Here is a 23,199-nt window from a genome sequence, read left to right as displayed (position 1 = left end):
TGCATGGATCTTTTCCTTCACCCTCCTGTTATTTCACTGACTTTGCCATCAGTCATTCACTGCTTTTTCTCCAGCACTCATCCATCCGCTGTATGCAGCCCAGCGGATGTTTTAATGCCCTGTGCCTGTCATAAAATGCAGGAACACAAGGTGACAAAGCAGAACATGCAGTTCAACTATTAAGCTTTGCTTGTATAAAATTCATTAGCTACACCTTTCAGCCTCAGGCTGTCCGGCGAGCTGCGAAAATGGAGTTCCAGCAGCCCTCTGCCCGCTGCCATCCTGAATTTCACCTGGCCAAACCTTCCCACGTTCACAAGAAAGGGTGCCTGCCAACGTTCCAGCTCTGATTAAGGATTATTTCTGGTCCTCGCGCTACTGAGAAGGAAAAACTGTGACATCTAGTGCCAACAGGGAAAATGACACATTTTGCATGGACGCTGCGTGAGAGACGCAGAGTGATGAGCGGTGTTGCCGCAGGCGCTCCTTACACTCACTTTCCCCTTGTCCTTGAAGATGAGACGGGTCTTATCAGTGGATGGTGCAGCCCCAGTGCCAGAGGATCACAGTAAATTGCAGTCAAAATATACAAAGTGCTATGGAAAAACATCAGAATGCCCAGCTCAAGAACGACAAGTAATGCACAGAGCTGCCAGCGGTGGAGGGCATTACCTTTCCACACCGAGATTCTGTTAATATGCTGATCTTCAGAACAAAGCCATCCTCAATGGGCACTGGAAGAAGGTGTCACTGCACTGCAGGGTGTCTTCAGCAGAGCTACTGCAACCAACGTGCTTTTAAATGCCGTACGAGTTGCCGTCCAGTTCTGAACTCCAGCTCTGTATGTTTGTCTGCGTTCACACCATTTCTGGCTCTTTCTGAGGGTTCACTGGTTTAGCACAGCCAGGTAACCACAGAGCAACACCAAGGCTGAGAGGCCAGCAGGCAGAACAAGCTGCCAGGGCAGCTGACTCTCCGGGGATTCAGCTCCTCTTCACTGCCAAACAGGGTGAGGTGCTGCACGCTTTCAAACCCAAACATCCCAACATCAGCGCAGGAGCCCCAGTCACACACCTCTAACCACACACCCAATGAAGGTCTTGGCCAGAAACACCACAGACTGCGCCAATAAATAAGAAGGCTTCCACTTACTAATTTTTTTTCCCAAATAATTAATTAAAATAGCATGAATGTTAAAAGTCTTGCGGTATCACCTAGACAGGCATCCAGGCCTGAACTGAATTTTCTTGAACTTGAAATTTTCTTCTTAAATACATTTTTAGAGTAAAATGTAGTTGTTTGTAATCTTGTTTTTTATCTTCCCTCTATACAAACTTCGTACATTTCAATGGTCCATGTTTGTCTTGAGTCAGACTGAAGACAGGCTGAGCATCCACCTGCTGCTGCTCAGTCCTTGATATGTTCACAGTTGTACATTAAATTACATCCTGTTTGTCCCAAAGCCTTTATTCAGTCTTTACTCAGGAGCATCACAAGGGAGCTATCAACTGGTGTTTGATTTTGCTGACAAAATACTGTCTTCTTCAGTTCCCTTCTGTGTCCACTGGCTACGAAAATTATTTACAAACTGTTCTTAACTTTTTAGTGTGGCACATTCAGTGTCATCAAGGGCTTTTGTCTTCCTGAACTCTTCCTACTGTGCCAGATAGAGCTCATCAGAACAGCCTCACATGTGAGCAGAGGTGTCAAAGCACACAGAACAGTAATAGAGGAAAACTGAGGAGGGGCCCTTTATCAGGGAGTGCAGGGATAGGACAAGGAGAACGGGTTTAAGCTTGAAAGAGAGGATATTTAGATGAGATATTAGGGAGAAATGTTTTGCTGTGAGGGTGGGAAGGCCCTGGCCCAGGTTGCCCAGGGAAGCCATGGACACCACATCTCTGGAGGTGTTCCAAGGCCAGGCTGGATGAGGCTTTAATCAACCTGATCAAAGCGGGAGGTATCCCTGCTCATGGTAAGGGGGGTGGAACTGGATGGGCTTTGAGGTCCCTTCCAGCGCAAACTATTCTGTGATTCTACGATCCAGAACAGGAATCATCTAGCAGAAAGCTCCAGGCAGCATCCAGGACTCTGTTTGCAGCCCAAAGCAATAGCAGATGCACTTCAGAAAGCACTCTGGCTGCGCTGGACAAGAGGTTGGGAAAAGTCCCTGCCCTAGTGATGTCTCCTGCACTGCAATAGCAGGCGGCCAGACCAGCAGCCCTGCAAGCTCCCTCGCGTGGCTGTGACGAGCCACAGGATCCTCTGCTCAGAGGGAGCAAGCACGGCCTGGGAATAAATAGCAAGTTGTATTTTCATGGTCCATTAAGTCCTCAGCTTCTTTGTTGAGACTACTAGCAAAGAGATAATTACTGCCAAATGAGGTGGTGGGCTACGTGAAGTGGTCGCAAGCTAAGCGGAGAATAACCTCTTGTATTGTGAAAGTTCTTGGGAATTCCCATTTCACAGATTACCCTGGAAACACAGACAGGTTGGCCCGGTCAGCCCAGAACCCTGCTTACAAACTCTGCAAGGACAAGTGAACCCCAGCTCCAAGCTCCTGCTCTGCCCCATAGTAGAGCACAGATCACAGCATTGGTTGCTGACATTCAGCTGAACACATGGTCGACAAATCTCCCAGATTTTATGCTGGTTTCTCAATTTTGCCTCCTAGCTAAAACAATTAGGGCACTCAGCTCAGCTGAATGCTTTAAGAGGAAGAGTGTCTCGACCACTTTTCACATGGAGAAAACATAATTGTTCATAGTGTGTTGTACAGCTTGGACAGGAAAGACAAGTCTTGCCTCAGAACGGCTGATACCCCAATGGTAAGGCTCATTTGCAATGTGGGAATAGCCAGGTTTGAGTCTGATCTAGAACAAGCAGGAGAGTAACAGAAACCTAAACAAGCTAACCAGCAGCTACATTCACCGCAGTCCAAAATTTTCAACAGACACTTCCTCTTTAGTGAAAAATGCAGGATGTACCACCTCTCAAACAACTTTGGATTCAGAAAATCAGCAGCTTTGGCCAGGGAAAATAAAAAAATAAAATAATCACACTTAGTTAGAAATTTCCTACAGAGCACCCTCCCCATCTGAACCAGGAACAGCTCCCGCCACCGGAGCTCTGGCGCCCACGTTGCCTTGGCATGGGCCATCAAGCATTGCTAACCAAAACTGGAGGACAGCCCACGTGGCACCCGGCACTTAGCAAGTAGAAATTCAAAGACTCTCATATCATGTTTGTTTAACCCATCCTCACGACACCCAAAGCGGTTCCATCTTATTAGGATATGAACAAAATGAAGCAGGGAACACTCTCGACTAAGGCTGCCAAGCCAGCCACTGCAAAGCTTGGGAACCTTGGCTTCCCCGCTGTACTCATTCCTTTAGGCATCATCTCCCCTCGATTTTCAGCGTATGTGGGCTTCTGGCATTTTGAAGTCAAATACACCCATTTGAGGACAAAACCTGGAAGAAGGGCAGACCCAATTCAAACTCGCTCCTGCTCCTTGTCGCACATCTCTTCCTACGCAATACAACCAGCCACTGCCACAGAGATGGATTACCCCAAGGATCTTTGCTTCCTGGCAGATAAGATGCTGTATTTCTTTGCCCAGATGCTATGCAGAATGATTCTCAAGAAAAGTAGAATGGACCCACTTAGATTCTTAACAAAGAAAAGGCTTATGCTCTGGATTTACGTAGCATCCTGTCTCTTCCTTCTCCACCTCTTCAGCCGTTTCCTTTGGAAAGAGAACCTTGAGTGCCCGTTTGTGAAAATTTGTTTTCTCAGCTGAACGAATTAAACCATAAAAGCCTAAAGTCAGCTCATCCAGATAAAGAGTGCAGCACGGAGGAATGAATCCGCTCGGCAGCTCATCACCTCCTGAATGTCACCTGTCCTTCAGACTGCTGCTGGAACCTCTCCCGCAGATTGACCGCTCTCACCTGTGAATGAGCGCTATTGTGCGCAGTGGCTATTGGTAACAGAATTCAATACCCAAGCCTCAAAACTCATTCCAGCTGCACGTGGTCCCACCACGCCTCAGCCAGGCTGACAGCACAGCACTCCCAGCTGCGAGCTGCAGCCTCTCTGGGTGCACATAGAGCACTCCCTCGGTCTGGATGCTCACTGCCTGCACCAGGACAAGGGACCCTGGGCTGGGGTTTCATCTGCAGCCAGCACTCTCACCTCATTTTTTTGAAATCATTAAAAAGCAGGTTAGAGTCTGCTATACACCTCCACAAGATGTGCACTTCAGCAGCCAGTGAAAATGTGGGGTAACACTGTACTTTCCCCTTGTTTATCTCACTTTCCACTCAGCCCTTTGGCGTAACAGCCACAAAAGCAGGGCCTGAACCTGTGCGTTAGATAAAATGCTATGCACACCGCAACAGCCCTGTAATTTCTTTTCAGACTGAGCACAACAAAGTCTAGCAAGGGTTAAAAAAACTCCTAATTTTTTTTGGTGGTCTTTGGGTACAGAATCTCTTATAATAAGACTATTTGTATTCATACGGGCAGAGTAAACACTACATGTTCATGCCTAGGCAGCTCTGTGCTTGTAATTTCAGCAAAAACAGAGCTACGTCCCTGAGGGACTTTGCTATTTCCCCAGCCACCATCCACTCAAGCGCTGAATGAGAGCAGAGAAAGAGAGAAAGATGATGGTATAAGCCTCCACAACACTACAGCCTCAGCTTTCCCTAAGAATACAGGGAATAGCTCATTTCAGGTTTAATTATACTAGTTAAAACGTGTCTTCTATAGGCCAGCAAAAGACAAGGAAGTAGTGCTCTCATAGTCACCATTTACTGATTAGGTTCTATCCAAAAACACCCTATTCAAAACCTTCCCCTGACAAGACACACATAGTAAATAGTGATGAAAACCCCTATTTCCTCTCATCACTATACTTGATGTTTTTAAACAGAGCTTTTGCAAACCTTAAGTTATATTTCTACTAAAAGGACGGTGCTGGTTCAGTAATGCCAGGGAAAAAATAAATGGTATCACCACTTGGAATTGTTCGAATGTAAATTACTGGAGGAACATGTTGAACCGCACCTTGCCGAGGCAAAATCATAAATACATCTTCTAGCAACTACCTTTTTTCTCCAGGCATCTCGGGTCTTTGGCTCGCTAAGGTGAGGACACACCAGCAAAAGCCCCCCACAACAGTAAAGCCTCCTCCTGCCTAAGCCGAAGCAGTAACTCTACCATCTCAACAGCACCAGCTTGTTGGGCTCAAGTACATCCTTCACTAGAGGGGGATGTTGCCCACACCTTGCCCGAGTGCTACACAAACACCGCAACACCACTATTTAAATGGAAAGCATTCAACTGGGCTGTCATTTTTTAAGCAAATAAAAACATTTCTATTTAGTCTCGTAAAACATATTTTGCTCAAATACAAGCCCCGGTTACTGGAATAGCTGAATGAGCACTTTTTAATTATGAAGGAAAAACAGCACGGGCACAGGTTTGAAATGGAATCATCATTTACTATGGAGGTTAAAATACTCATTGTATGGAAAGTATTAATTTTTAATGAAACAAAAATCTCATTTTCAAGAGAGAGATTTCATCTGTGAAAGACTGAATGAATAGATTTTGTGCCTGGCTGATAAATTTTCGTTACAATTGTCAGACCTGGTCCAAACCACAATGTATTGCAGGACACGGAAAGAAAAGTAGCGTTAAAGAAAGTGCAACTTGCCTCATTTCCTCCTGGCAGCCTGTTCATGTGCACGAGTTGGCCCTGATCATCCAACACCAATTCAGTGTACATTAGTATGTCAGAAGGCAGTGGTGGTGTCGGTAGGAATGCATGTTCATTCATAGAGTTCCAGAGTTTAATCAAAGACTAGAGGACGAAAAGATAAATTCTCATTTAGAATATCATCTGCTAATATTTTTATTCAATCCACTGTGAATTAATATTCAAGACAGAACAAAATGAAATATCCCTTCTCCCAGTTTGACTAACAATATTCAGTGGATATCACTTACTTCGGAATTTAAACCACGAAACACTATTTTGCCAAAGTAGTGTAATTCAAATCATGTAATTCAGGATAGGACCAGCAAATCAGACATACAATCAATTCTGCAACTCATTAACACATTCTAAGATGTCCTATTCTAGGATCTATCGCTCCTGCACTGTTCAGCCCTCTAGGAAGGCTGGATAACAGGGTGAGAAAACAAACACAAACAAGAAGCACAAGACGCTTCACATTTCAGCTTCTATTGTTTGACTCATTAATGAACTACCCCAGCAGCGTATCAGGGGGCCTAACTTCTCTCCCAGCAGACTCAATCCATAGCTGTAGAGACCCTGAGGGACCGCTGTTAGCCACACCAGGCCACTTGTTTCCCTGACAAGCAAGGATGGCAACTGACAGAAGTGCTTTGCAGGTACAAAAGTTTAAAACAACCCACTGCGTTGTTCTTAAGAACACTCACCTGCCGAAACATCTCAGGAATGTCATAGACGTACGATGTCCCTAAAGACTGTGCCTGGAATCTCTTGGACTGAAGCAGGTCTTTGGTCACATATGGGGTATTGATGAGCATCCCATGAAGTGGTCCCTGTTTATCCCCGTACGCCTGGAACATAATCTGCAGCACAAACCAGGACCAATTACAGATTAATCCACTCATACCATGCACCCATATCATCCAGATTTTACAAAAAATTGTCAGGCTATTCCAGACTGTTTCTGTTCTCTACAAGTATGTTAATGCGCATACCCTGTACCACTGTGCTCCATCATGCATTACTACCCTTCGGAGACAGCGCTGGACCATTACTGCACGGATCTGAGTATCACTGACTTATTACCATATCACAGCAGAAAGCAAAGTGAACAGAGCCACATCCCCACAGAAAAAAGCTGTGACTTAGATGACTTCACATTCACCAGTATTTCCCCTGACACCGTATCTAAGCCGATGGATTGTGATAGCTGGGAGCAGAGAGAACTCTGTTATTTATATAGTCGAACAGCACGGTATCCATATCTCCACTGACTGATCATGGAAGCTAGGTCAAGACTTGCATATGTCATTTGGCTTGAAGTTTTGATATTATAAGTTTAAAAGATTTTCCCAGAGTAGCAACATGAATTATCAGCTGCCACGCTTCATGGCACTATATATTCTACTCAGAAAGGACTCAGAAAGGAATCTATTTCAAGTAAGAAACGCAAGGAGCACTGCTTAACTGGGACAACGCTGCACAAATGCTGCTGAATAGAAACACGCCTGATAGAAGCAACACAATTCAGCTGTTTTTAACTAAACAGCAATCAGATCCGACACTATGAAGGGCAGGTCTTCTTCTAATTGAAGATGAACTAATTGAAAAATTCCACTAAAGATAAAATTCAGTAAGTAAAGCCTGTGTTAGTTTTTAGATAAAAAACAGTGGTTCGTGCTCTTCTCAGTCTTCACCAACGTTACTTTGTGAAGTAGCTTCTTCAATGGGGGAAATATTTATTCAGGGTAATAAGCACGTGTGACAGTGCCCACGTTAGGATCTGTTACTGCGCTTGGGGCCTGATTCTGCTTAAACCTCTGGAAAGCTTCAGAGCAGGTCCGTGGGAACTGGAGAAGGCTGTACTGAGCATCGCCGCTCAGTACCACAAAAAACTGCAGAACAAGAAATCAGGGCCATTCTCTCAGGATTAATCAATCTTTCCATTCTTCAGAAGTCATGGAAGTGCCCGACACCCAGTACATCACTAATGTCTGAATTATTTTAAAAGAATCCCCTCCGTTCAAAATAACCCTCTGAAAACAGAGGAAAAAAATACATGGATCTGAACCCGTCTTAGAAACCTCGTCATGAGGGGGAAGATATACTGAACCTTCTTAAAAACCTAACACCTTCAAGCTTTCGAAGACAAACCTTCCTCCCAACTGCTCCAAGAGTTAATAGAAATAATTCCTATCAGTAGAATTTTTTAATACAACCTGGTTTAATAACCTGAAAAAAAAAATTTAAAAAAATCCAATACTGGAGAAGTTGCTACAAGCCACAGACACACAAGAACATTCCCCTAGCTTTAAAAAATAGAGCTCATCAGAGACAGAGTTTAAGAGGAGAGGTGACCTTCACAAATGACTAACAAAACGAAGTGTCAAGCTCAGCTACTGGAGATTATTAAAATGTTCTTTTCTTTCCTCACCTCCACTCAAAGGCAGAAATGAAGTAAAACATACAGACATTATCTGTTCTGGGATCTCCAGAACCGGACGGACTGTACAGCCAGGCAGCTGGCCAGAAAAATTTAAATGGAGCAGAGGGGGAGAAAAGGTGAATCAGCACTTTGTGTTCAACATTAACAGTGCCCGAGTGATTTATTCTGCTGCTACCACTGCATGGCAGAGAGATTATTACAGAGGGAGGTGTAAACATTGCTGTATTTAAATATTTTTCATGCATCCTATGCTCCATGTATTTTAGCATATGTAGGTATTTCAGTTAACCACACTATTTCTCTGCCACAAAAAGCAGAAATACCAGAATAGCCACAACCATTACAAAAGAGCCCATTATGCTTCATAAAAATGATATAAAAGCACCTTCAATAATTTTATATCATCCTACCCAGGTCATTCCCTATATCTTTGCAACATAAAAGACAAGTTCACAGATTTTCTCTATCTACTGAGGGAAACATATAATTAATAACATTTTTTTATTATGACCTACAGGATGAGCACCAACACTCACTCTATTTGAGCACTACAGCTGTACAAATGCCTGATGGTACATACAAAACAATTAGAAGACTGGCACTTTTACCTAACTGATTACATACTGCAAACCTACACGTCTATCGCAAGATCATCTTTACATCCTCCTTCCTTTGGCAAAGTCGAATGGCAATTTTAGATTACCTGAAAACACCATGAAGCACAGATATTCTTGGTCAGGTACAATGTGCCCCTCTAAATAATTTGCTTATCAAACCATGGAGCCTATGGAACCATACCTGCGCGGTTCTGGAGTCTGTCACTTCTTTGTAGAGGCTGATGTCCAAATAGTAGCCTGACTCATTGGTCAAGAAGAGACGAATGGGAATTGCCTTCCCAGTCGGTGTCAAGCGAATGTTGATCTTCAGCTCGGCTTGAAGGACACGGAGCTTCCACAGACGACTCCCATAGCGCATCACCATGCTCCGCACAGATTCTTCAATCTTGGAACACAGGAGAAGAGTTTCCCTCACCTTTCTGGACACAACCACTGCTTTGCCACTCCTCCATCCCACTGTTAGAAGGTCCTGCTCAAAGGGGCACCCCAGCCTTCAGTGGGAACATCACAGGAGAGAGGGAAGCACCTGGTCCTGTTATGGGACCTCAGTGATCTTTCTGTTCTCCTCCTAATGAGCCTTGAGATCGGCAAGAACTGAACAGAGCCTGGGGGCCACTGAGGCAGAGGGACAATGCTGGATTCACAACCCCGTTTCCTCCCAGCGCATCCCACTCCAGCAGGGCACAACGTGCCCACAGCTTCCCCTTCATCTCCCTTTCTTCCTGCAAGCATAGCTCACAGCTAAGAACTACAAAACAAAGGAAAGCGAAATCCTCAACAAACAGTTATGTAGCACTTTTATGCACAATAATCATGTTTCACCGCACATGCGGTACAGTGCCTTAAATCAACAAAGCAATTACTACTTGGAGCTTGGCCTTCTGGTGTTCTATTAAACTTTATAATATACTACTGTTGGCAAATAGCGCATATTAAAAGAAGGCAATTTATACGCTGTTTTTAACATTCTTTCAAAAAGTAAAAAGTCTCTTTTCCACTGCAGCTCTGGGAAAACCTACAGTACAGAGCTGAGAGCAGCCCGGCTTCCAGGGGCCGCACAGCCCAGCTGCTTCTGAACTTCCTGGGAACTAAAGATTTTTTGGATGCATCGAGAGAAGATTTATTCAAAAGCAATTTAAGCCACCAATTTTTAATCAAGATTTAAAAGTCAGCAAGCAAGAGATAGTTATTTTGATAACCAATTCATCTTTTTAAACTTTCAGTCATTCTCATAAGGAAAGGTCAGCTCTCATCTTCTGGTAACCATGAACAGAATTTTGATTTCCACCTAACTGCAGCCTTTGCAGTTTATTTGGGACCTTCACTGTGGTGGTTCGGCTAACCAGAAATATGCTTCATGCCTAAACACTTCCATTTATGCATCTACAAAGCTTAATGTTAATTTATTTAGAACACTGATCCCTGTGCTTTTGGATTAGAATGAAAATGAGGCATTTCTTTTTGTGGCTGAATTTACAAATTCTTTTTAAGATCACTTTTTGTCTCGCATTTTATTTGGATAGAATCTGAACTTTTCTAAGAAACAGACAAGCATTTAAAGATATTTCCTTATTAAAATCATTTTTCTCAAACACATAATGGAAAAAATAAGTGTAGTTTCAAAAACGAAACATATTTTTAATAAACTGCTCCTGAGTTTACATGGAGGAAGTGAACTGCATGGCCCAAAGGACAGTGTTAATCCACTAAAAATATGAGCTCTGCTAGTTCTGAAACCTTACATTTAATATTTATTCATAAATTGGAAGAAAAAACAAAGCTTGCTTCCTTCCTCACTGCCAAACAAGTTCCTAATACAAAACAAAACGCTTCTTGCTTTAACCAGCTAAAGTAAAAAGCATTCACTCCGCTTTTGAAGAGAAGTCGGTTTAGCAGCTCCACAACCAATCTTCAGAGATGTCCATTAGTTACGTGACTCCTCTTTACTGAAAAGCAAAGCTCCAGTATTTGCAGAGCAACTACACTGACCCTCATGTCACCGCTTCTAATACTGGTCCCCAAGTGCTCGTGCTTTCTGTCATAAAACGGCTGGAAGAAACTGCCCATCATCAGCAAACAGTATTAAAATGTACTCAATCACAGGTGCACTTAAATAGCATCAGAAGGCAAGAAAAGATCAGTTAGTTCTGGGGAGTCAAGCGCAAGAAAAACAAGCAGTTGAGAGCTAGGGAGGAGACTGTACCTTAGATGGGTCCATGATGACAGTAGGCACGAAATTTAAGAAGATGTGATTGCAGTCAGTGCGCACGTTGGTATTATTAAAAGCAACCTCCAACTCATCCATGGCTTCCAAAAGCAATCGCTCTCCCTCATTTTGCAGATATTCAAAGGAGGCTTCCTGCCAGATATTGTCAACAAATAATTTATTTTCTAGGAAATACACAGCCCAACAATACAGCGTTTGAATAACTGCAGAAGGACTTGACTGGGAAAACCGGTAACATCAGTTTCAGCGAGATGTGCAACCCTGAAACAGATCCATCACAGTCCCCGAGCCGGTGCTCCCACCGCCTGGAGCTGACTTGTGCCCTCGCTTAGGCCCAGCATAAATCCGAAACCAGACAGGGCAAACCACTGCGCAGCAGCACAGAAGCAACACCGAGAAAAAACTGCCGCCTCAAAGTGCAAGGACATCTGACTGTCCACTAGGCCACAGAAAAACCTCCTTGAGGCACAGAAACACCAGGTCTGCGAAAACACACTTCTGCAGAGCCAATACTAGCAACAAGAGGGCACAAAGCCACTGTGTTCTGTACAGGCACTATGTTTGCATGCAGGTTCCTAGAATGATTTAGTGTTTCATACACTGTTCGGGAAAGAGACCTTGCAGGGGTGACAAAATGTACCTTGGTAACCAGATCCGAATGCCTTATGATAGCCCTGACGAAGAACCTGTAGTCTGTCACTTCTGTTCCCACTTCAACTTTCGCGGCTCCCAGGTAGAGATGCATTTTGTGATTGGCACACGGAATGGCAGTGAGATCAAAGTTTCGCATTCGGTTCAACTCTAGCTGGAAGGCCAGAGCTGGTTCCAGATGACGGTAGATCCTATCTTCCTCAAACTGGAGGTAGAAAAAAGGGTAAAAGAGGAGCGTGGGTTAAGAAGCCAAAACACTGATGGTGGGCAGAGCTAGACAATACCCATCATGAAATTTTATATTTAATTAAAAAGCTAAAAATTCAAATAAATCCATTCCAAATTTTCAATCTGATGCAAAGTCATCAGCACTAAAATGATCACACACTGAAATGCCGATAGTAGAAGACACATTGCAAGACAGCAAGTTCTCAAGCTCACTCTTCAAAACCCTCTTTTTCACGGAAACCAAAAAGTTTGGTGTTGAATCGCTGTACCACTTCCAACATCCCTTGATACACTGTGAATAAATTCCTCAAAACCAAAAGCCTCAGGTCATGCTTCTAGATGCATGAATTTTATCTCTAAATATCAGAGACCCATCACTGTTACTGCCACCAGTTGCTGCGTGTGCAGGGGACCGGGCTAGCAACGGAGGAGAAAATACCACCCGAGGCAGTGAAGTTGGGCTGAAGTAGCTCCCACCCTCTTAAACTGTAAAGGAACAGCTACATGGAAGAAGGATAAAACCAGGACTTAGAGAAAATTTTTAAGAATATACAACTTACCTTATCCCGGGCACGGAATGTGAAGAACTTTGGAAATTCCCTCTGTTTTAAAATAAAAACAATGATGTCAGCCCTCCAAAATTAAGCCATTTGACCTATTTGGAGAGTGCTCGCAGGCCAGGCCCAGAGCAGATGACAGCAGTTGTGAAAAGCTACTTTTTCAACATCACAAAGGGTGGTGGAAAATGAAGTTACCCTCCACGAGGCAGCAGAGGTAGTTTAAACCTGTCTGCACTGCTAATGCAATACATGCTGCTTGATTGGCTTTTGATTATTATTGTCAATTATCAACAGACAATAACATGGAACCATCCAGACGTGGTAGCGGGAAACTTCTACTTCTATTATGATGATGATTACTGTGGAAATGTTTGGGAGCTGTACAATGATATTAACACCCCATTATGTGAGCAGATGTACCCAAAACAATGCTCTGTATTCTATAGCTCTCTTCATGCTATTACTGCCAGAAATACTCTTCCCAAGGAAAACTATGAATTGTAATCAAATAACTTTATCCTCACGTATTAAATAGTAGTCTACAAAAAAATGCCGCAAATATGATTGGTTTTCTCCGTTATTCTATTGCACAGATAAAATCACAGAAATTATAAGGGCTTTATGGTGTACTGCACGTATCTTCAAAGAAAGAAAGACTTGATAGCATCCTTCTACCTACCCCTCCAGTGCCGTCCAAGCAAAGCCACCCATTTCTGTGGAATTACACTTTTACTGGGTGGAGGAACTTCCACGAATGCTTTGCACCACTATGAAAATTCAATGGTCATACTGGGCGAGCCCGTGAGCACCAACCGCATTCTAAGGAACAACCACTTCCATATTTCCTCGCTTCTCTTCCAAATCCCTCCTACCTGTCCTCCTCTGCATGCTGCCAATTTGTCCTAACACCATCCATGCTCATTCTATCACTAATATAATTGCTTCCAAGGCATTTGCTTGGTGTGGTGGGCAAATATAATAATTAGATGTGCACACATACAAAAATTCTCAGTGCTCTGGTACCAAAATCCAAAAGAGTGCTCCATTTCCTAAGCAGGAGAATTATACCCCTGCTGTGTTCTAATCAACCAACCATCATCAAGACAATCAAAATAATTTGCCTAAATTAGCCAATCAAGACACCCTGCAAACTGCCGAATGTGAAAAGCTACAACAGAAATCATCATAGTTGATTATTATACTAATAATCACGTTAAAAACCTAATGAGATGAGGAAATTGGAAGCTTGCTGAAGCAACTCTCTATTACCTCAACATGCTGGGAACTAATTATATAGACTGTAATTAAAACAAAAACAAACCCAAGCCCAGGCTCTGGCTAAGTTAATAGTTGGTCCAGTAGTAAACAGAATAGAATAGGAGATGGTAATAAAGACTGACACTCGCAGAAGATCCCAGAGGTACTCTACAAACTTTGCAAGCAGATTACACACCACACTGCCTCCTCCAGCTTAGGAACCAGGACCATGGGAACAGGGCGTTGCTCCAAATGGCAGCTCAGGGCAAACTTTTTGTGACGACTCCTTATATTCTTTGCCTTCCGACCACTGGCACATGCTACGGTGCTTATTCAGAGACGGTTATTTTTCATTCCCCATGTATTGGTTCGGTTCCCTAAAACGTCCTTTTTTAAATATAAAACTTGGACTTGCTTAAAGTCCCAACACCGCTCCAGAGAGCCCCTATTCCTACAGAAGCCGTTGACTGATATGTCTCTGCACCTGTACTGTGGGCAGCGAGTCCCATGTGGTGACACCCACGTTTGTTCAAATACTACTTTTGCTGATTCATAAACTAGTTTTCCTTGAGCGAAGCGTGCTAAGCAAGGCGTGTTGAGCACAGGGTGAATTTCTTGTGCTTTCAAGATTCATAATAACCTCCAGAGCAGTAAAGTAGATACGTAAGGGATAAAAATCCAGCCTATTCCTTACATTGCCACCTTGAAAATAGGGCTAACCTAGCCCTCACTGATGCCCAAGCCCTGGGGAAAGAAGTAATTCTTAGCAGTAAGAGCATCAAACATTTTCCACATCACTAAGCCATTATGCGAAATTTAGCACGTCACTTCAATTGCTCCTCTAAGTCATTTTAAAATCGGTGAGAAGCCTAAAGAAATCACCACACTACACAAGAAATATAAAAATTGAGTTGTATAATCACATTTTAGAATACAAAACTACACTGAAACAAACCAGACCTTTATTAATGTGGTAGTCATGAGTACAGCCAGGTAACAAGAAAGACTTTAATGTGTGAATGGCCCCGCTGAATGCAAAAGGCCCAGTCTTGTATTTGAAATTCGATGTTTGTTTATATTCTTCACTTAACTCTGACATCAATGCTGGAATTAAGTGCCTGACTAAGAACCAAACAAGAAGCCTAGAGTCACTTATGTGTCTCCTGGCCTCAAATCAAGAATACCACCATGTTCTAGGCCATTTTACTTACATGAAATCTCTGATCCACCTCATAGTTGACCTGTTTCCTGAAGTCCTTACAAACGAGACATACAAACACAAGAAGGAAAAAAAAAGCAGAAGAAAGCTAGCAATTAGGATGAAAATCAAAAATCAATTAACTCAAGATTGTTTACAATTGTAAATTAATTTTTAAGCGGATTCATCAAAACCATCTCAAATTTTAGAGAACAAAAACAGTGAAGAGAGAGCTAAATACAGTTAATGCAGCATTTAATTTGGAAAAGAACACATCAAATATCAATGCGATTATGAGCTAGAAACCCAAGAGTTCTGAGCAGCATGAGAGATATCAAAATACCTTTTGTGCGACAAGGAAAGTCAGCCTCCGAATCCCATGTTCAATCAGGACTGATTTCTGTAAAAAGGCAAGCATGGAGTCAGGTGAACGGATTAACAGAAAAAGAGCACATCAAAAACATGTTGAAGTCTTCCACGAACTGAAAAAGCTCTACAGATCCTCCTGCATCTACGCTGTATGTTCCAGTCCACTTCAGTCTCCTCATAGCTGAGATCTCTCATCTGATGATCATCTAGTAGCAAATAAATTAAATGTGAAGAGGTAAGTAACCAAATCACAAGAACATGGCATTCCAGCTGAGCCTCACTAGCAAGTGAAGTAGAAGAGGCGTGTACAAGTCTTGCAGAATAAATTCTTGTTCATTTCTCAAAGTATGTTGCTCTTTTTAGCAAAGATTAAAGATTACTTTTTGAAGGGAGCACAGCATAGACATGATAAGGCCATGGAAAATGATAGCAAAACAGTTCTACAGGAACTGACTCAAGGAAGCACGTAGCACATCCTTGATTTGGGCACAAGAAGCACACAGACAACCCCGACCAACGGACAGACATGTCAGTACTGCAAAGGGGAGCCATGAGAGGTGTTACTGAATTTTTTCAAATGATGAGAAAACATCCATTTCCATTGTTTCTTTATCAAACTCCACTAAGCCACGTTTCAAACAAGAGCTCCCACCAGCGCTCACCACACCACTGATCTTTTGAAGTGTTAAGATCTCATAATTCTGCTCCCCATCTAAACTTTTACCTTTCTCCTCCTTTCTCCAATTTAAAAGCAAAGGGGGAAAAAAAAAGAAGAACAAAAAAGAAACAAGAACTCTGCTAGACCAGGAACAAAACAACCCCTTTCAGCACAGACTGAAATGTTTTACTAAGGTTAAGCCCTTTGAAAATGAGCATCAGTGACTCTATTCATGGCAAGAGGAAGAAAATAACTTTAATAATGCCATGATTTAAAAAGCAAAAATTGTTATTGCTTTTAAAATTCCACAAGTGGCAGACAATAACAGCATAGCAACAGGATTCTGATTACATCGTAATAATGTGGGTCTCACAGCAAGTCCACAGCTATTACAGAGCGATTAGCCATCAGCACCTGGAGAAACTCCATTTACACTGACTGCCTCAATCTCCTCCACAAGTCATTTACAAGTATATGATCCTAATTTCTATTAAAAAAAACACACACAACATGCTGGGACTAGAAGATTATTTGGACAATTTGGACCAACCTATTTGATAGTTTAATGTGGTTTGGCATTTTTTTTTCTTATTTCTTTCCTTTTATTCCCTCCCATAAAACGCCTGGAGCACTATCAAGCAGACGAAAAGCAGAACTGGCTTTCATTTTTATATTTGATTATTTTCTTCGCTTAAAGAGACAGGAAGCTGCTGAAGTTGTGCAGATGCCAGCCCCATTTTGGAACTCCTCATTTCTGCAGAATGCATTGCCTCTTCCCACCCTGGGAAGTGAGGTTAGAAACTACTCGCTCAGTCCTCCCCTCATCATCGCAGGAAGCACGGACGCAGCAGGGTCCCAGGGCCTGATGGGCTATTCACACTCAGAGGCCAGCTGAACTCTTCACACCAACCAGCGCGTGAAGGCAGACACCAGAGCACAGAGCGGACAGGAGGGGGCTGTCCCCAACCCACGGTGTCTCAAGTAACCACAGGACTAACATCTGGTAATCTGATGGGCATCCCATGCTTACGAAGGAGCAACAGAACACACTAAACCAATCCACTCTTTGCCAGAAATATCACACCAGGTGGAATGTTCCAGCATGCCAGCAAGGAGATCAAATTTTAATTCCATTAAGACTAGCATTATACAGAAAACAGACCATTTTAATGTCCCTTTCCATGCCTCTGTCACTCATTTAACAACTTTGCCACCAGGGAGATGAATGCAGCATGTTCTTTTCAGAGCATCTACATGGATACTGGAGATTGATCTGATGCATTTAAAATCTCAGAAGTCTTTTACTCTATCAAAATTAAAGAGAAGAAGTCCTGACCTGATAAATTAGAAAAAAGAGAAAGGATGACCTGGAGGCTTCAGAAAGGTGCAGCTACATCCAGTCAAAGAAGTGGTAAGATTTTAGATGGGATAAATTAAGGACGTAACTCAACAAACAAACAAAAAACTGAGGAACATACTGACTTTTCCCAAAGCAGACAGAACTGTCCTGCACAATCACACAGTTCCAGAGTGGAATCAAGGCAACTTACCTTGCTTTGCGTGAACTCTCTGAACATGGCTGCCAGCCCATCATCATCTACGTCACTGTCAGTTTTAATAGCAACATTAAGAATGTGAATGGGCTCTTCACGGGCAGTCTGCAATTTAAACAAAATATTCCCCATAAAGAAACTGTTAACAACTTAACACCTGCGAGTTCTCAAAAAAGGCTGCCAAAATACAACTCTAAAATACAGATGCCCTGGGGAAAAATGACCTCAGCAGAGCGGTAAACCGATGAGGGAAATCCTTCTCCAAGCAGCCTCACACATTCATAATCTCACAGAAGAGTTAACGTCCACAAACATCAAACTGGAGCTTCCTTTAGAGAATCCAATTCTGATGGCCACATCTGACAGGGTTAACTCAAGTGTGCTTCATTTGGATGCAAAAGGAAGGGAAGGTCAGGTCGCCTCTTTAGGAGATGCAGTACAGGCGGGACATTAGAGGACTCAGGCATCAAGAAAGGTTATGCAATGAAGAAAAATCAAAGTGTAGGGGCAAAACAACGTGTGTTTTCACACCTGCAGCAAAATGAAATAACGTGGAAGCATCAATTACATTAGACCTCTAAGAAATGACAAATTTAGTACTTCAGAGGCTGCAGCTAACCATGAAAAACTGTGCATTAACAGGCAGTTATCTTTGGTGAGGTGAGGGGGAGGCAAAGAGAGAGATCTGAGGACATTAAGGTTGATGGTAATATTCTGGAACTTAAAGTACTTATATCCATAAAGATCAATGGATCAGTTTAAAACCAAGCCCTATTCTGGACACAGACTATATTCCAACAAAGTTCCACACAGACTACCTGTGTCTCTGAGGATAACAGGTCTCTTGCCACTAAGGATTATAAACCATCTACTTCCTCTGTGCATCAATTCTCCACATCGATCCCCAAATGGAGGGGTTCCTTTCATGTTTTCCTCCTAAAAATAGTTCTAAGAGGAATGTAACATGACTAGAAGGAGTGTAAGACAGAGTACAGCAAGTCAGACTTAAGTGAAGGCAGCTAAATAAGCAGTTCAACGCCCCGATAACCAGAGAAGGCTTGGAAACCTAACTGTAGGTCTAAACTCTCAGTTACGCTGCTGTGGATCCAGTATTACCACTGATGTTAAAAGCTACAAACGAAATTTACATCGAGAGCAAGAGAGTTGTAGTTTTAGAATGGAGCGAGAAAATGGCCACCTGCTTTGAATCCCTTGTTGTGGAACAATGAAACAAATCACATACATAAATACATAAAGCTCTTAACTCCCGCTTCCAGCACTCTCACTAGTGAAAAGTGTCTAGCCTGCAGTCACTGCGGCATGCTGCACACCTTCTATTTCGAACCTCAGAGCATTCTCAAGAGAAAATAGCACTGTACCTTGTCTTCATCATACAAGGAAGCATGGCCAGCTTCAGGGAAGGTTGGGCTCTGGGGAGGAGAGTCGCAGAAGCAACCCATCACTTCATCAAAGATTCTGAAATACACCAGAGAAGTATTAGTCATCACCACGCCGCTGCTGGCCCGCTGCGAGCATACAGCACTAAAACCCACAAATCATTTGGCTAAGGACAGGGGAGAGAGAAAAGGATTCCTTTCTTTTGCAGCACTGAAATTCAAATGATGAGGAGGCAATACCTTCTCCCCACCTCAAACCAAAGGAGAGCCAGACACTCCAACACTTGTCAGAGATGTCATGGCTGCAGGCCCTCATGACTGCTAGGGTTTTGACAAGGGTTTTTTTGCCTATCCCTAGGAGGGTGAAAGCATAAAGAGCATCCTCCCACCTAAATACGTGTGAACAAGAGCATCAAAAGAAATCAGCATATTTGAAAATGATCTCAAATCAATTCAAGACGTTGATCCTTCTGGCTGCAAACTGCTCTTACGGCACTCTGAAATCTCAAGGAGGCAGATGAGGAGATCCAAACAAATGTCCACCTCAAACTCCAGAAACTTAGCAAATTAACTCAGGACCAACTCAAATCTGACTCCAGACACAGCCAAGACTTTGTCCAGTTCCATTTGACCCACCTAGGATGCTGCAATACAAACAACTGTTCACCTTTCCCCACATACCTGACAAAATCTTCAAACGTGCGGAAGGAGACCATTCCACCCATCCGCTGGCATGGTGGAGTGAATGAATTGTCTAGCAGTACATCACTCACGCTAGCTACATGGACCATCCCGTAGTGATTGAGGTTGGAAGAGAAGGACATTCTAAATAGCAATTCAATAAGATCACGGTTAGTAGGAACAAGGGAGAGAAGAATATCACTGGAAAAAAGATCTGTGCATGTGCATATGCTTTGACCACTTGAAGCGTGGCTTATTTTCCAATATAACTGATTGTTAGATTCTTCAGCACACCAGACCTGCTGTGCTGTCTTCTCCAAAGTCCCTGCAACCCCGGCATGCCTCTGGTACCAATTAATGCCCTTACCTGGACCTTGTCCCAGTGTACAGGAACAGTTAAAGAATTAGGAAATACTGTTCTAACTATACCTTTAAAATAGGTATTTCTTAAGGAGTACCTTGAGACGACAGGTGAGTTATGACTATGCAAAGCTGAATGCATTTTTCCTCCCATAGGTATCTTTTGCTTTACAGGTGGAATATTGAGATAAACAACAATAATTCTAAGTTTGTACATGTGAAAGATCTAGTAAATTTGACAAATTAAGTTGAAGTGTACTGAGCTGCATTATCTTATTGCTTCCACAGTTTTTCTGCTCATACTATAACCTATGCTGCTCAAATGCAGTGTGGTAAAGTGACCCCTCTAAAATCCTACACTGGAAACAGGGTTTTCTACAGTCCTACACTAGGTATTACTACCCTAAATAAAGTCCTATCACAGTGCCTTCCACTTCAACTGCTGACCAAGTTAACGTGCTCTTCCATCTAATTTAATCCACACTTTAAAAACATCGCAACTCCACCCTATTCATTTATTTTGCTCAGTTTAGGTGGTTATAAGGTGGCTGCTAAATATGGCCGCAGAAGACATGTTTTAAGGAGCAAGGAAGGCAGAGCTCCAGACACTCGCTGCTCATACCCATGCCCAATATCTGCTGTTCAAGCACTGAGCTACATCACAGTGACACATCACTTGTGTGGGACTGATCCTTTATTTATGTGATGAGGACTGGAACAGATTTACACAAGCTCAGAGGAAGACACTGAGTGAAGGACTTCTACTTAAAGCAGAAGCCCCATTCACTAAAGGCAGCATTCCTTCTTGGCAGAGGGCAGGATCCTGAATACACTGAAGTATCACTGAGATTTTGCACACTTCAATTGCTACGGCAACACCCACTAGCTGTGAAACACTGTGTTATTTGGGGGTTTGGGGTATTACTATTATTTTTATATTTTTTTAAGACCCAGCAGAGGAAGTTTCTCACATAGTGAACAAAAAGCATGCTACAGCTTACTCGATGTCCTTTCCCTCGTTACTAGAATTGGGGCTTGCTTTCTCTGCAATAATTATTTCTAATTTCTGAACTGTGCTACACGGTCATCTTGAATCACTGAGGGACCAACTTCAAAAGCTCCCTGCAACATGGTGAGACCTTCAAGCTTTGCTCTGAAGAGACAGAGATGCCGAGCTGGCACACGGCAGTGCTCTGCGACACAGGAACAGCTCACTCGCACTCGGTTCGTTCTCCCTGGGGCTTAGGATGACATTAATGAAGTTTCTGTCCTCTCCAACTGGTGCCACAACAGGAGGCAAAAGGCAATGGGGAAAAAATCAGGGCACTAACTCAGCACAGCAGATGCTTGACTTACAGCTTGTAAAGTCAAGATGCTGCTCAGCGGCTGGGCTGGATCAGCCGCCAGGCAAACCGGGCGTCCAGCCGCACTGGCCACAGCACTGCCACCAGCCACAGGCCTGCAGGACCAAACCGCAGATCGCTGACAGTGCCACTTACCAGCTTTCCTAAGATTTCTTTCCTTCTATGCACAGAAATCCATTGTGATATGGTCCTAAGTATACTGTTAACAAGTCTAAAGTATCATCAGTTTGATTAATAGCTCTCTATGTTTAAAGTCACCCTATGTTTCTGTAATTTATCTCTGATTAAGAGCCGTGAGACTTTCAAGCCCATTTTTACTATTTTTCCCTAAATAGGCTTGTAAGCAGTAATAAATAATAGGTATTCACGTTTTGAAAGAGAAAAATTTTTCAGGACGTGCCTCGGTGTACATTTCTTACAACTAATACAAAAAATACCACAGAACAGTAACTAAACAAAAAGACAGCAGACATTTTTCATGTATTATTTAAAACGAGAAATAATTTTCAACTGAGACATGGGAGGAAAAATTAGCGTCCAAAACACAACAAAACATGCTGTCAGCTGTTTGAGATGTAGATTCATCTATGGTGTGAAACAGCCTCGACAAATTCTACGCTAATGGCAAGAAACCGGAGTAGCACCAGGTCTGCTATCGGCTGGGAGTACCTGCCTGTTCCACTGTGACACCCGGCCAGAGGGGCGGCAGCCGGAGTCCAGATCCAAAGCAGAGACCCGAGAAATAGCATTCTGCTACACGTTTGCTGTGTACCAAACTGCAGATGAGCCGAGTCACCTGGCAAATTTCATTTTAAAGATTGCTGCATGCAAAAAATTTTTTAAAGGGTAAAGAAAAGCTGAAAACATGTTTTAGACAAAGGGAGAGGAAAAGGGAAGGAAAAGAGAGTTACGTTTTCAAGCTTCCCAAGTAAAGGTAAGGGCACTAAAACAAAACATGTTAAAACATTAAGTATTAGGCTACTTCTTTCTAGTCTGTCTTTTCAAATTTTAAAAGATGACAAGTACCATACCTGTTTAGCGTGGGGATGTTCCCTCTGTAATCAAACAACCACAGTTAGTTACAGATTGGTTAGTGAAAGCCATAATAAAGAACTATCATCAAGCTGATACACAGACCAGCAACAAGTTTACAATTTACTAAACCAAAATTTGTCACCCATCAGGTATCAGGTAGAATTCAGTTTCATGGATCCTGAGAAGGCACCCACCACCTGACTTCGCTTGCCATGCCTGCCACAGGAATGAGCACAGGCCATGCGCATAACAGGCAAATGATGCACCCCAGGAAAACACAATGCATTTGCAGGGTACCCTGCGTTTCTACAGCATCTTTGATCGTACTCACTTCAAACCCTTCGCACACACAGAGTGAGCATCACAAGCAAGATCAGAGTGGGGAGCTGGCACTCCCTGGCAGAAGGGCAAATAGCAGAGATGCAAAAAGTGACGATATCACACCAGAGGGTTGCAACAGGTTAAGGTAAACAAGCCAAATGCTCATTGCCCAACCTCTACACTAAGCAGCAGCCCACAACAATGCACTGGCATCCACAACAATGCAGTAATAAAGCAACCACACACATGTAAACACTGCATTTTCAGCATTCAAGGCCCTGAATAACAAAACGAACAAGCAGAACTTCAGGCTAATTTTAGGAAAATTTTACAGTTCCTTTTATAAGCTCAGTCCAACTCTTCGCATTTCTGCATGCAGACTAGGGCTCAGTGATGCACATGAGACAGGAAGAAGGCAAGGAGCACATTTTCACACCAGCATAAGAACAGCACAGTCTGGCCCATCCTGGCTTCACTCATGAAAGCATTAAGTGCCATATTGCTCCATGT

General features: G+C 42.9%; 1 protein-coding gene across 9 annotated transcripts in view; it reads right to left on the bottom strand.

The window, feature by feature from the left end:
- The window catches only part of ACACA (acetyl-CoA carboxylase alpha), a 128,090-nt gene that overhangs the window by 54,160 nt on the left and 50,731 nt on the right, over positions 1-23,199 (bottom strand). For 4 of the 9 annotated variants that reach the window (XM_054085068.1, XM_054085065.1, XM_054085066.1 and 1 more), the window contains 12 exons: positions 22,365-22,388; positions 19,610-19,753; positions 18,911-19,007; positions 17,529-17,636; positions 15,295-15,351; positions 14,965-15,009; positions 12,497-12,538; positions 11,698-11,913; positions 11,034-11,189; positions 9,012-9,215; positions 6,475-6,630; positions 5,576-5,872 (listed from right to left, as the gene is read on the bottom strand). In XM_054085068.1, the coding sequence (XP_053941043.1) occupies positions 5,591-5,872; positions 6,475-6,630; positions 9,012-9,215; positions 11,034-11,189; positions 11,698-11,913; positions 12,497-12,538; positions 14,965-15,009; positions 15,295-15,351; positions 17,529-17,636; positions 18,911-19,007; positions 19,610-19,753; positions 22,365-22,388 (1,531 nt within the window). In that variant the 3' untranslated portion in view covers positions 5,576-5,590. Of the gene's footprint in view, positions 1-5,575; positions 5,873-6,474; positions 6,631-9,011; positions 9,216-11,033; positions 11,190-11,697; positions 11,914-12,496; positions 12,539-14,964; positions 15,010-15,294; positions 15,352-17,528; positions 17,637-18,910; positions 19,008-19,609; positions 19,754-22,364; positions 22,389-23,199 lie in introns of those variants that run through there. The other 5 variants (XM_054085069.1, XM_054085070.1, XM_054085062.1 and 2 more) reach the window with 4 other exon arrangements.

This window comes from Cuculus canorus, chromosome 20, assembly GCF_017976375.1.
Source record: "Cuculus canorus isolate bCucCan1 chromosome 20, bCucCan1.pri, whole genome shotgun sequence".
Lineage (NCBI taxonomy): Eukaryota > Metazoa > Chordata > Aves > Cuculiformes > Cuculidae > Cuculus > Cuculus canorus.
Note: the sequence above shows the minus strand (reverse complement) of the source record. Positions and strands in the feature narration are given on the sequence as shown.